This window comes from Salmo salar, chromosome 05 (genome assembly GCF_965601325.2).
Source record: "Salmo salar chromosome 05, fSalSal1, whole genome shotgun sequence".
NCBI lineage: Eukaryota > Metazoa > Chordata > Actinopteri > Salmoniformes > Salmonidae > Salmo > Salmo salar.
The window spans coordinates 13,010,958-13,025,281 of record NC_138295.1 but is presented as its reverse complement, the minus strand read 5'-3'; the positions used below and the strand labels follow the sequence as shown (position 1 = coordinate 13,025,281).

The 14,324-nt window shown below is 41.9% G+C and overlaps 1 protein-coding gene across 1 annotated transcript in view; it reads right to left on the bottom strand.

The window, feature by feature from the left end:
- Window positions 1-4,815: 4,815 nt before the first annotated feature.
- The window catches only part of LOC106604273 (uncharacterized), a 104,138-nt gene continuing 94,629 nt past the window's right edge, over window positions 4,816-14,324 (bottom strand). The window contains 3 exon segments of the mRNA XM_082975048.1: window positions 4,816-7,788; window positions 7,791-7,820; window positions 14,201-14,269. Of these exon segments, the coding sequence (XP_082831174.1) occupies window positions 7,586-7,788; window positions 7,791-7,820; window positions 14,201-14,269 (302 nt within the window). The 3' untranslated portion in view covers window positions 4,816-7,585.

Sequence of the window (14,324 nt, the reverse complement as noted above, 5' to 3'; positions counted from 1 at the left end):
GTCCAGTGTTATGTTAATGTCTTAACCACCAATCAATTAATTATTGATTGATAGCAAACCACAATCAAGTGTTATAATAATATTATTATGGCATGTCAGTGGATTGATATTCTCTACTGTTGTCTGCCATGAATAAATATAATCCCCTGAGAGAGAAACAGTATATTATGGCCTAGTGAAAACATCAGATCATTACATGGAATGAAACAGTGGAAGGTTGTAAAATAATGACAAGCAGGTTGGTTGTTAAAAGAGAAAACCAAATCTTCAAAGAGTTCATCTCATGTGTCATGCAGAACTCTGGATGCCATAAACATCATGCATCTACCTGGTACTGAGGGTAGAACTGGGTCTCTGGTACTGAGAATAGAACTAGGTCTCTGGTACTGAGAATAGAACTGGGTCTCTGGTACTGAGGCTAGAACTGGGTCTCAAATGGCACCCTCTTCCCTTTATAGTGCCCTACTTTTGAACAGGACCCATGGAGCTCTGGTCCAAAGTAGTGCACTATATAGGGAATATGGTGTCATTTGAGATGCAAACTAGAACTGAAACAACACTGTTGGCTATCTCCAATACTAATATTGTAATATAATATATGATCTGTTGTTTATACAGTATGCACATGTAGCTAGCTGCTAATCATGTAGCTAGCTGCTAATCACAGGTAATATGACTGCTCTGACTGTTTCCTCACCATTTTATGTCAGTTAGCTTCTCTAAAATGTGGAAGTTCAACTGGAAAATAAAAAAGTAGTTTAAATAAACCAAATACTGACTAACTACACTGCTCAATAAAATAAAGGGAACACTTAAACAACACAATGTAACTCCAAGTCAATCACACTTCTGTGAAATCAAACTGTCCACTTAGGAAGCAACACTGATTGACAATAAATTTCACATGCTGTTGTGCAAATGGAATAGACAACAGGTGGAAATTATAGGCAATTAGCAAGACACCCCCAATAAAGGAGTGGTTGTGCAGGTGGGGACCACAGACCACTTCTCAGTTCCTATGCTTCCTGGCTGATGTTTTGGCCACTTTTGAATGCTGGCGGTGCTTTCACTCTAGTGGTAGCATGAGACGGAGTCTACAACCCACACAAGTGGCTCAGGTAGTGCAGCTCATCCAGGATGGCACATCAATGCGAGCTGTGGCAAGAAGGTTTGCTGTGTCTGTCAGCGTAGTGTCCAGAGCATGGAGGCGCTACCAGGAGACAGGCCAGTACATCAGGAGACGTGGAGGAGGCCGTAGGAGGGCAACAACCCAGCAGCAGGACCGCTACCTCCGCCTTTGTGCAAGGAGGAGCAGGAGAAGCACTGCCAGAGCCCTGCAAAATGACTTCCAGCAGGCCACAAATGTGCATGTGTCTGCTCAAATGGTCAGAAACAGACTCCATGAGGGTGGTATGAGGGCCCGACGTCCACAGGTGGGGGTTGTGCTTACAGCCCAACACCGTGCAGGACGTTTGGCATTTGCCAGAGAACACCAAGATTGGCAAATTCGCCACTGGCGCCCTGTGCTCTTCACAGATGAAAGCAGGTTCACACTGAGCACGTGACAGACGTGACAGAGTCTGGAGTCGCCGTGGAGAACGTTCTGCTGCCTGCAACATCCTCCAGCATGACCGGTTTGGCGGTGGGTCAGTCATGGTGTGGGGTGGCATTTCTTTGGGGGGCCGCACAGCCCTCCATGTGCTCGCCAGAGGTAGCCTGACTGCCATTAGGTACCGAGATGAGATCCTCAGACCCCTTGTGAGACCATATGCTGGTGCGGTTGGCCCTGGGTTCCTCCTAATGCAAAACAATGCTAGACCTCATGTGGCTGGAGTGTGTCAGCAGTTCCTGCAAGAGGAAGGCATTGATGCTATGGACTGGCCCGCCCGTTCCCCAGACCTGAATCCAATTGAGCACATCTGGGACATCATGTCTCGCTCCATCCACCAACGCCACGTTGCACCACAGACTGTCCAGGAGTTGGCGGATGCTTTAGTCCAGGTCTGGGAGGAGATCCCTCAGGAGACCATCCGCCACCTCATCAGGAGCATGCCCAGGCGTTGTAGGGAGGTCATACAGGCACGTGGAGGCCACACACACTACTGAGCCTCATTTTGACTTGTTTTAAGGACATTACATCAAAGTTGGATCAGCCTGTAGTGTGGTTTTCCACTTTAATTTTGAGTGTGACTCCAAATCCAGACCTCCATGGGTTGATAAATTGGATTTCCATTGATTATTTTTGTGTGATTTTGTTGTCAGCACATTCAACTATGTCAAGAAAAAAGTATTTAATAAGATTATTTCTTTCATTCAGATCTAGGATGTGTTGTTTAAGTGTTCCCTTTATTTTTTTGAGCAGTATATATAATCATCTCCCACCATTCTGTCCTTCTGTCAAACCCCCTACGTCTTTCATTAATACACTGAGGAGATCAATAGGAACATTTATTAAAATCTAAACTGATTTAATCTACATTTAATTTAACCTACGGGATCGGTTGAGCTAACGAAGGCTAATGTGATTAGCATGAGGTTGTAAGTAACAAGAACATTTCCCAGGACGTAGACATATCTGATATGGGAAGAAAGATTAAATTCTTGTTAATCTTACTTCACTGTCTAATTTACAGTAGTTATTACAGTGAAATAATACCATGCTATTCTTTGAGGAGAGTGGATAGTTATGAACTTGAAAATGTATCAATAAACCAATTAGGCACATTTGGGCAGACTCGATACAACATTTTGAACAGAAATGCAATGGTTCATTGGTTCAATCTAAAACTTTGCACATACACTGTTGCCATCTAGTTGCCAAAATCGAAATTGTACCAAACCTGGAATAATACATTATGGCCTTTCTCTTGCATTTCAAATATGATGAAGGGGGAAAAAAAGCATGTTTTTTTCTTTGTATTATCTTTTGCCACATCTAATGTGTTATATTCTCCTACATTAATTTCACATTTCCACAACCTTCAAAGTGTTTCCTTTCAAATGGTATCAAGAATATGCATATCCTTGCTTCAGGTCCTGAGCTACAGGCAGTTAGATTTGGGTATGTCATTTTAGGCAAAAATTTAGGTTTTAGATAGTCTTAGGATTCATCAGACAAAAAGAGTGAAATGTCCCTGATATTCAACAGATGGTCTGGTACTACAATAATAATGCTTGGGTTTGTTATGGGGTAAATGCACCAGTCAAGCACAACAACCTCCGCTCACATGGAAACAGCCTGACCTATTCTGGAATACACACTGCATATGTAACGGAGGTTGTTGTGCTTGACCTGTGTATTTAGTGATATTTAGAAGGATATTCAGAGTGATATTTAGAGTGATATTCAGTTTGGCTCCCAGGCTCCTGCCCTTCATGTTTCTGTCCGTCCGGTTTCTCTTACACTGGGAATCCCCACTCGCAGGCACAGAGCATCCCAAATGGCACCCTATTCCTTATATTGTGCACTACTTTTGGCCAGAGACCTATAGGGAATTGGTTTGCCATTTGGGACGGCCCAGAGAGACGAGAAGTCCTACACTGGAGTGGGAAAGAGAATACATGCCTGATTCATCGTTGCTGCATGAATAGATCCAGTAATCACTAGTGGGACGCTGGAAGGCACTATTAGGGCATGTCTGTTAGATAGCATCTCTGTTAGATAGCATCTCTGTTAGATAGCATCTCTGTTAGATAGCATCTATGTTAGATAGCATCTCTGTTAGACAGCATCTCTGTTAGATAGCATCTCTGTTAGATAGCATCTCTGTTAGATAGCATCTCTGTTAGGGCATCACTGTGAGGGCATCTCTGTTAGATAGCATCTCTGTTAGATAGCATCTCTGTTAGATAGCATCTCTGTTAGGGTATCTTTAAAACATATATATATATATTTTACCTTTATTTAACTAGGCAAGTCAGTTAAGAACAAATTCTTATTTTCAATGACGGCCTAGGAACAGTGGGTTAACTGCCTTGTACTGTCTGTTAGATAGCCTCTCTGTTAGGGTATCTCTGTTAGATAGCATCTCTGTTAGATAGCATCTCTGTTAGATAGCATCTCTGTTAAGGCATTTCTGTTAGATAGCATCTCTGTTAGATAGCATCTCTGTTAGATAGCATCTGTGTTAGGGCATCACTGTGAGGGCATCTCTGTTAGACAGCATCTCTGTTAGATAGCATCTCTGTTAGATAGCATCTCTGTTAGATAGCATCTGTGTTAGGGCATCACTATTAGGGCATCTCTGTTAGACAGCATCTCTGTTAGATAGCATCTCTGTTAGATAGCATCTCTGTTAGGGAATTTCTGTTAGATAGCATCTGTGTTAGGGCACAGTTAGTGTGCGTCCCAAATGGCACCCTATTCCCTACTTTTGACCATGGGCACTGGTCAAAAGTAGTGCACTGTATACGGTATAGGGTGCCATTTGGGATGCAATTTTGTTAGGGCACAGTTAGATCAGAGATAGCCTCTTGCAGGCTTTTGTTCCAGCCCTGCTCTAACACACCTGATTCAAGATAATCAAGGTCTTGGGGACCAGCTGGTTAGTAGAGTCTGGTGTGTAGGTGCAGGGTTGGAATAAAATCCTGCGGGAGGGTATCTCTCCAGGAGGAGGGTATCTCTCCGTTAGGAGGGTATCTCTCCAGGAGGAGGGTATCTCTCCAGGAGGAGGGTATCTCTCCAGGAGGAAGGTATCTCTCCAGGAGGAGGGTATCTCTCCAGGAGGAAGGTATCGCTCCAGGAGGAGGGTTGGCCACCCTTGATCTAAAGCAATCATTCTAGGAACACTTTCTAGAGATACCAGGAATCAAATCATCCTTTTATCCACTTTTGTTTTACTGAAATAAAAAAACATAAATTACACACCGTACAAATAAAATCTAAATTATTTCTTCTTCAATAATTAATTTATATAGGGCCTATGAGAAGGCAAACAAATGACATAAAACTATATAATAATTGTTTTATATAATTGTTTTGTCGTGAGTATTGTAGATACAATGATATATCACATTGCACAAGTTGGCATACTGTATCTGATTTCCATCAACTGGTATCATCTGATAAAAAATCTGTTTCTGTATTTGTGTCTAAGTATGAACATCGCTTCTATTAATATGACAGAGTTGATAATTAATATGACAGATTTTATAACTAATATGGCAGATTTGATCATTAATATTCCAGATTTGATTAACTTAAATTCTAACTTTGAAACAGGAAAACAAAGACATCCAGTGGTTATTTCTCTCTAGTTTACAACATTCTCACCCTTAAAAAATCTTTAAAAAACTCTTAAAAAACTCTTATACAGAGCGACTTACATTTTCATACTGGTTCCCCGAGGGAGTCAAACCCACGACCCTGGCATTACATGCACCATGCTCTACCAACTAAGCCACATCAGAACTTGAAATGAAACCCGACAACAGTTGATATCAGTGGAGGCTGCTGAGGGGAGGACGGCTCATAATAATGGCTGGAATAGAGTCAATGGACTGGTATCAAACACATGGAAACCATGGAAACCACGTCTTTGATGTGTTTGATACCAGTCCATTGACTCCATTCCAGCCATTATTATGAGCCGTCCTCCCCTCAGCAGCCTCCCCTGGTTGACAGCCTGTCTACAGCTCAGTACTCAGACAGACAGGCATTCTACCTGTCTACAGCTCAGTACTCAGACAGACAGGCATTCTACCTGTCTACAGCTCAGTACACAGACAGACAGGCATTCTACCTGTCTACAGCTCAGTACTCAGACAGACAGACATTCTACCTGTCTACAGCTCAGTACTCAGACAGACAGGCATTCTACCTGTCTACAGCTCAGTGCTCAGACAGACAGGCATTCTACCTGTCTACAGCTCAGTACACAGACAGACAGGCATTCTACCTGTCTACAGCTCAGTACTCAGACAGACAGACATTCTACCTGTCTACAGCTCAGTACTCAGACAGACAGGCATTCTACCTGTCTACAGCTCAGTACTCAGACAGACAGGCATTCTACCTGTCTACAGCTCAGTACACAGACAGACAGGCATTCTACCTGTCTACAGCTCAGTACTCAGGCAGACAGGTGAGACAGACAGACATTCTACTGGTCTACAGCTTAGTCGTCAGACAGACAGGAACATGACCCAACAGCCAGCCTCTGTGGATGGACGCAATGATTATACCCTGTCAACAGTGTTTGGTGCGTAGTAGAAAATGTAAATGTTGTATTGATGTTACGGCTATTGATTACTTCCCTGACCTGCCGTAATATCATGGATAATGTCAGACATCTAACTAGATGTCCAACCTCATTAAACAAAAACATAGTCAGATAGGAGGGAACAGAAAGAGGGAGACAACTGAGATAAGAGGGAAAAGAGAGACAGAGAGGGGAAGAGAGAGATAAGATAGATATAGAGGGGAATGGGGATTGAGAAGAGAGAAAGAGAGAGGGAGGGAGGGAGAGAGAGAGGGAGATAGAGAGGAGACAGATGGTAAAGAGAGAGAAAGAGAGGGAATAGAGAAAGACAGACAGCACAGAGAGAGAAATAGACAGAGTGAATAGAGAGTGAGAGAGAGTGAGAATGAGAGAGAGATAGACAGAAGGTAAAGAAATAGAAGAGATAGAGAGACAGAGGGTAAAGAAAGAGAGAGAGAAGAGAGAGAGAGAGAGAGACAAGAGGGTAAAGAAAGAGAGAAGAGAGAGAGACAGAGGGTAAAGAAAGAAAGAGAGAAGAGAGAGAGACAGAGGGTAAAGAAAGAGAGAGGAGAGAGAGAGAGAGAGAGAGAGAGAGAGAGAGAAGATAGAGCGAGAGAGAGAGAGAGAGAGAGAGAGAGAGAGAGAGAGAGAGAGAAGATAGAGAGAGCGAGAGAGAGAGAGAGAAGATAGAGCGAGAGAGAGAGAGAGAGAGAGAGAGAGAGAGAGAGAGAAGATAGAGCGAGAGAGAGAGAGAGAGAGAGAGAGAGAGAGAGAGAGAGAGAGAAAGAGAGATGGTCTGACCAGTCTTTAATGGGACAGTCATCAGTGATGCTGACGACAGAACTTCTGAGAAACATTAGAACCGGCCAACAGCTCTCCTGTCAGTCAAAGTGGCACCCTACCTACCCCACTATATAGGGAATAGGATGCCATTTCAGCCTCAGCCTCATCATTACAGTGCACACTCACAACATAATCCTCACAGACACACACATCAACACAACAAAACACCTGTCATCTACACAATCATACTGTACTGTAGGTAGGTGGACTCACTAGTTCTGGTAAAGGAACATTAAATATGCTTACTTCAAATATGGAAAAACGCCAGAGCCTGAAAATAACAAAATAAAAGCTATCTCCATGAATCCAGGACATTCAGATGGCGATGGTGGGGTTGAGAGATGTAGTAGTAGATTCCTGTACAGTACAGTTCACTGGAGGAGAGAAGCATTGGAACTTAGAACCATGAACAGTTACAATGAAGTGAAGAAGTTAGAATCCATAGTTCTCCAGTCTCCTGGGTGACAACTCACAATGAAACTCACAAATAAACATCATTGGTCCTTCTTCCACTAGTTCTTTTTTTTGTCTTCAATTATTTTTCACAGGACAACGATGTAATCTTCCAAACATTTTAGTTTGAGTGTTTCAATAGATGGTCCTTGGAAACGGTCTGTTTGTCTATTTCTTAAAGGTGTTAATCTAGTAAAATGGTTGTGCCAGAAAGGAGCCTGGCCTCGTTTGGATTGACTGAATTCAAAAACCTCTGCATGTGCCAAGTCCTTTGCTAGGTCATACTGTCCCAGGGATAGGAGGGGGGCACGCACCTGTTCACACCTGGAAGGCAGGAGCAGAGTGGGGGGCAGGAAGGAGAGGCAGAGTAGGGGGCAGGAAGGAGGAACAGAGTAGGGGGCAGGAAGGAGGAACAGAGTAGGGGGCAGGAAGGAGGGAACAGAGTAGGGGGCAGGAAGGAGGGAACAGAGTAGGGGGCAGGAAGGAGGGAGGAGAGTAGGGGGCAGGAAGGAGGAACAGAGTAGGGGGCAGGAAGGAGGGAGGAGAGTAGGGGGCAGGAAGGAGGAACAGAGTAGGGGGCAGGAAGGAGGGAACAGAGTAGGGGGCAGGAAGGAGGAACAGAGTAGGGGGCAGGAAGGAGGGAGGAGAGTAGGGGGCAGGAAGGAGGAACAGAGTAGGGGGCAGGAAGGAGGAACAGAGTAGGGGGCAGGAAGGAGGGAACAGAGTAGGGGGCAGGAAAGAGGGAACAGAGTAGGGGGCAGGAAGGAGGGAACAGAGTAGGGGGCAGGAAGGAGGAACAGAGTAGGGGCAGGAAGGAGGAACAGAGTAGGGGGCAGGAAGGAGGAACAGAGTAGGGGGCAGGAAGGAGAGGCAGAGTAGGGGGCAGGAAGGAGGAACAGAGTAGGGGCAGGAAGGAGGAACAGAGTAGGGGGCAGGAAGGAGGGAACAGAGTAGGGGGCAGGAAGGAGGAACAGAGTAGGGGGCAGGAAGGAGGGAACAGAGTAGGGGGCAGGAAGGAGGAACAGAGTAGGGGGCAGGAAGGAGGAACAGAGTAGGGGGCAGGAAGGAGGGAACAGAGTAGGGGGCAGGAAGGAGGGAACAGAGTAGGGGAAGAGGCAAAGAGCAGAAGCAAAGGGGTGGAGAAGTAGATAGCCAGAGAAACATGGTTAGTATTGGATCAGAAACAGAACATTGTACACAACATCTAGTCATGCTTTCACAACAAACAAGCAACTACAACTATGCACTACGTTGTTCATCACTGTGTTACTATTGTAGCATATAATATTATGATCATATGATGATGCTTGAGGATGGAAAATACACATCTCTGCTCTAGTAATGACACAAGGGAGAACTAGAGATGCTATTCAAACAATCCTTGAATTAGGCAAACACGAGGACCGGGGAAATAACATTCTTCCAGCACATATATGAAATCAGGCGTTTCCATTGACGAAGGAGAGTGTTATTCTGTCTTTGCTGATTACATGTTTGATTGAATAGCACCCTAAGACTACGCAAAGTAAGAGCATTCAAAATATATTTATAAGAATAGAAAGCTGCTGGACTACGATCTATGAGCATTACAACAACTACTCCACAGCCAATATAAAACTGTGAATAATCAATATTTGATGATGGAAAATTTAAAAGTTGCCATGGCATCTTGAAAAACCCAGTGTCCTTCTTCATATTTTTAACTGATTATAGACACTGTTTCTCTATGGAGATCTTGGAGAGCCTTGAGAGTAAAGATCAACATGCTCCAATGCCGTTGGTAATTCTAGTAGTTCTGATTTCTTATCAGTTGCCATGGCATCTTGTTGCATTATCTCTACAGTAAACAAAACTCTAATGAATGATATACCTTTATCATTTTCAAACCATGTCCAAAAAACAAGGCCCTCTTTCTCAAGATGATATCTAACAATGAATCTGAAAATTCAAGAGCAGTACTTCACCTTGTGCCAACCGTGTAATACACACACAGTTACTGTCAAATTACGATGTTACACACACAGATACTGTCAAACGACGATGTAACACACACACAGTTACTGTCAAACCATGATGTAATACACACAGTTACTGTCAAACGACGATGTAACACAAACACAGAACAGTACAGTACTGTGAAACATGACATCAAACCAAACACAGAACAGTACAGTACTGTGAAACATGACATCAAACCAAACACAGAACAGTACAGTTCTGCGACACATCCAGGGCTCTATTTTAATAAGCCTAACCCAGTGGTAAATCTTGGAGATGGCGGTAGCGCTATAGGTCTTGGGGTGTGTCCAAAATAGTTGTATTATTTTCACAGCCAGAATTATGAGTGCAGTCGCTGGCGGTGGTGTGAAAGGGCGGGGTTTTGAAGAATAAACAACCTGTAGGTGTGACTAGGGCCTGGCCACTCACTGGCCAATCCATGCGTTCCATTACTTAGTCTACTGCATGCATTTGTCTCGAGTTCTGTAAGTTATAGACGGTCTTTACGTTGTCATCAATTCGGCTGGGGACACAGCATATTGTCCTCCTGGTCCATAATATATTGATACTACTACAGTTTATAGTATATTGATACTACGTTTATAGTATATTGATACCACTACAGTTTATTGTATTTTGATACTACTACAGTTGATAGTATATTGATACTACGTTTGAAAGTATATTGATACTACTAGAGTATATAGTATATTGATACTAGTACAGTTGATAGTATATTGATACTACAGTTGATAGTATATTGATAGTACTAAAGTTTATAGTATATTGATATTACTACAGTTTACAGTATATTGATACTACAGTTTATAGTATATTGATACTACAGTTTATAGTATATTGATACAACAGTTTATAGTATATTGATACTACAGTTGAAAGTATTGTGATACTACTACAGTTTATAGTATATTGATACTACACTTTAAAGTATATTGATACTACAGTTTATAGTATATTGATACTACAGTTCATAGTATATTGATACTACAGTTTATAGTATATTGATACTACTACAATTTATAGTATATTGATACTGCAGTTTATAGTATATTGCTACTGCAGTTTATAGTATATTGATACTGCCACAGTTTATAATATCTTTATACTAAAGTTGATAGTATATTGATACTACAGTTGATAGTATATTGATACTACTACAGTTTACAGTATATTGATTCTACAGTTCATAGTATATTGATACCGCAGTTTATGGTATATTGATACCAAAGTTTATAGTAAATTGATACTACAGTTGATAGTATATTGATACTACTGCAGTTTATAGTATATTGATACTACACTTTGTAGTATATTGATACTACTACAGTTTATAGTGTATTGATACTTCAGTTTATTGTATATTTACACTACAGTTTATAGTATATTGATACTACTGCAGTTTATAGCATATTGATACTACTGCAGTTTATAGTATATTGATAGTACAGTTTATAGTATATTGATAGTACAGTTTATAGTATATTGATACTTCAGTTTATAGTATATTGATACAACTACAGTTTATAGTATATTGATACAGTTTATAGTATATTGACACTACAGTTCATAGTATATTGATACTACAGTTTATAGTATATTGATACTACTACAATTTATAGTATATTGATACTACAGTTGCTAGCATATTGATACTACTACAGTTGATAGTATATTGATACTACAGTTTATTAAATAGCATAGGCTACAATAACTTAATAGCAACAGTAAATTAGAAAACATCCAGTGTTTGCTCAATAGCCACACTTGGAGTGTTGGCAGTCAAAATTGTTGTAATTGGCTTCAACAAGCCTAGCCTACAAGCGCATCGCAATTCTCCTAAACTAAAACATTATAGGTTACCGTAAATTGTATTGTATGTGTGAGGCACGTTCTCAATAAGCCAGATATAACCTAGGACTACCGCTGATGCTGCGTTATAGGACTGAACAACTTAAATAAGTTTGGAGGCGCGCGTCTTTGGTCACCTGAGGAGAGGGGCTCTTTGGAGATGGGGATGGATACTTGAACAAGCGAAGGGAAGCAAGCAGGTAAGCATATGGGTGTATGTTTTTGGATGTGCCAGTATATTTTCAATTCAAGGTACTCTGACGAATAGGAAATTGAAACACCTTTTATGGATGGGCTGCGTTGCAAGGCCAGGATAAAAAAGACAAGACACATCGCTGTTGAACCAGCCTTGGTAAGGGTAGCGCTACAGAGGGCTTGATATGAAACGGAAAACAAAACTTTATTTTTTTAAACAGCAACAATATTTATAAATAGGGTGGGGTCAGAAGCATAATGTCATAAAGAGCATCTCTCGTTCCATGGCACTGTGTGCACAGGTAGGTCTAAATGTCTTTACGCATAACACTGACACATCTATACAAAATACTAGGATACTGTCGATCGTATCGTTGCCTATGTGCAAGGCAGATCCTCAAAACAATCTGCCGTTGATAAAGCATTATAGGAGGACTGAATAGTTTGGAGGAATGTGTCTTTGGTAATCAAACGAGGGGCGCTCTTTGAGAATGGGGATGGATAACCTACTGAACAAGCTAAATGAAGTATGCAGGTATGTCAATTGAAAAAGCATGAGGGTAAAAACCGTCACTCTCAGTAGACCATTTAAAAGCCCTGTATCCAGAGGCTACCTGGCTAATGGCCAGGACAAATGCAATGCTTAGAAACCAGCCTTAATTAAGGGGAGGGTAGGCTACACTTGGTTTTTTATTAAATGAAATAAAATGGGGAGGGGACCAATTGTTTTTTATGCTTCTAAATATGGTACAAATGGCACATCTCTCTTCCATAGACAATTTCATTCCAATAGAGCCCCTAGACTGAGGAATGGGCCATCTAAACAGAAACAACATTCACAGAGACCACACACATCTGTTGATGAGTCTAACGGTACAAAACACGCGTCACATCAACAATGGCAAACAACATCCAACTGGCCTTCTTTACACCTTCTGCATTTTCACTTCATGAAAAATATTCTTTAATATTCACCATGCATAAAACCCTCTGTCTTTTCATAGGTGTTTAGCAGTTGTTTGATTCACAAGTCTCTGCTGGAAAACTATGTGTGACTAGATTTGACGCTTTTTGAACGGTTGTAAATCGATTTGTAAACAGAAAGCCGAAGATCAGGTCACACATGGTGAGAGGCATAGGTAAAAGAGTGATGTGCGGTGTGTATTTACGGTAAAAGAGTGATGTGCGGTGTGTATTTACGGTAAAAGAGTGATGTGCGGTGTGTATTTACGGTAAAAGAGTGATGTGCGGTGTGTATTTACGGTAAAAGAGTGATGTGCGGTGTGTATTTATGGTAAAAGAGTGATGTGTGGCTTGTATTTACGGTAAAAGAGTGATGTGCGGCGTGTATTTACGGTAAAAGAGTGATGTGCGGATGTGTATTTACGGTAAAAGAGTGATGTGCGGTGTGTATTTACGGTAAAAGAGTGATGTGCGGCGTGTATTTATGGTAAAAAAGTGATGTGCGGATGTGTATTTACGGTAAAAGAGTGATGTGCGGCGTGTATTTACGGTAAAAGAGTGATGTGCGGTGTGTATTTATGGTAAAAGAGTGATGTGCGGCTTGTATTTACGGTAAAAGAGTGATGTGCGGCGTGTATTTACGGTAAAAGAGTGATGTGCGGATGTGTATTTACGGTAAAAGAGTGATGTGCGGTGTGTATTTACGGTAAAAGAGTGATGTGCGGCGTGTATTTACGGTAAAAGAGTGATGTGCGGTGTGTATTTACGGTAAAAGAGTGATGTGCGGCGTGTATTTACGGTAAAAGAGTGATGTGCGGTGTGTATTTACGGTAAAAGAGTGATGTGCGGCGTGTATTTACGGTAAAAGAGTGATGTGCGGCGTGTATTTACGGTAAAAGAGTGATGTGCGGCGTGTATTTACGGTAAAAGAGTGATGTGCGGTGTGTATTTACGGTAAAAGAGTGATGTGCGGCGTGTATTTACGGTAAAAGAGTGATGTGCGGCGTGTATTTACGGTAAAAGAGTGATGTGCGGCGTGTATTTACGGTAAAAGAGTAATGTGCGGTGTGTATTTACGGTAAAAGAGTGATGTGCGGCGTGTATTTACGGTAAAAGAGTGATGTGCGGTGTGTATTTACGGTAAAAGAGTGATGTGCGGTGTGTATTTACGGTAAAAGAGTGATGTGCGGCGTGTATTTACGGTAAAAGAGTGATGTGCGGTGTGTATTTACGGTAAAAGAGTGATGTGCGGCGTGTATTTACGGTAAAAGAGTGATGTGCGGTGTGTATTTACGGTAAAAGAGTGATGTGCGGTGTGTATTTACGGTAAAAGAGTGATGTGCGGCGTGTATTTACGGTAAAAGAGTGATGTGCGGTGTGTATTTACGGTAAAAGAGTGATGTGCGGTGTGTATTTACGGTAAAAGAGTGATGTGCGGTGTGTATTTACGGTAAAAGAGTGATGTGCGGTGTGTATTTACGGTAAAAGAGTGATGTGCGGTGTGTATTTACGGTAAAAGAGTGATGTGCGGATGTGTATGTACGGGGTGTGTGTGTGTGTGCACGAGAGGCGTAGGTAAAAGTGTGTGTGAGGCTTGTTAAGTAAACAGCGATGAGAAGACAGAGTGTCAGAGAGAAGAGAGAGAGAGAGAATCACCTGGTATCTTCGTGATGTCTCACCTTTCTGTTTAGACACCTTCCTCACAGTCAGGGCTGCCTGACGCTTCTGGTACTCCGAGATCTCAAACCCTGAAACACACAGGCTCTATGGTAACCTTGACTTAATGCAGAGTGTACACCATGA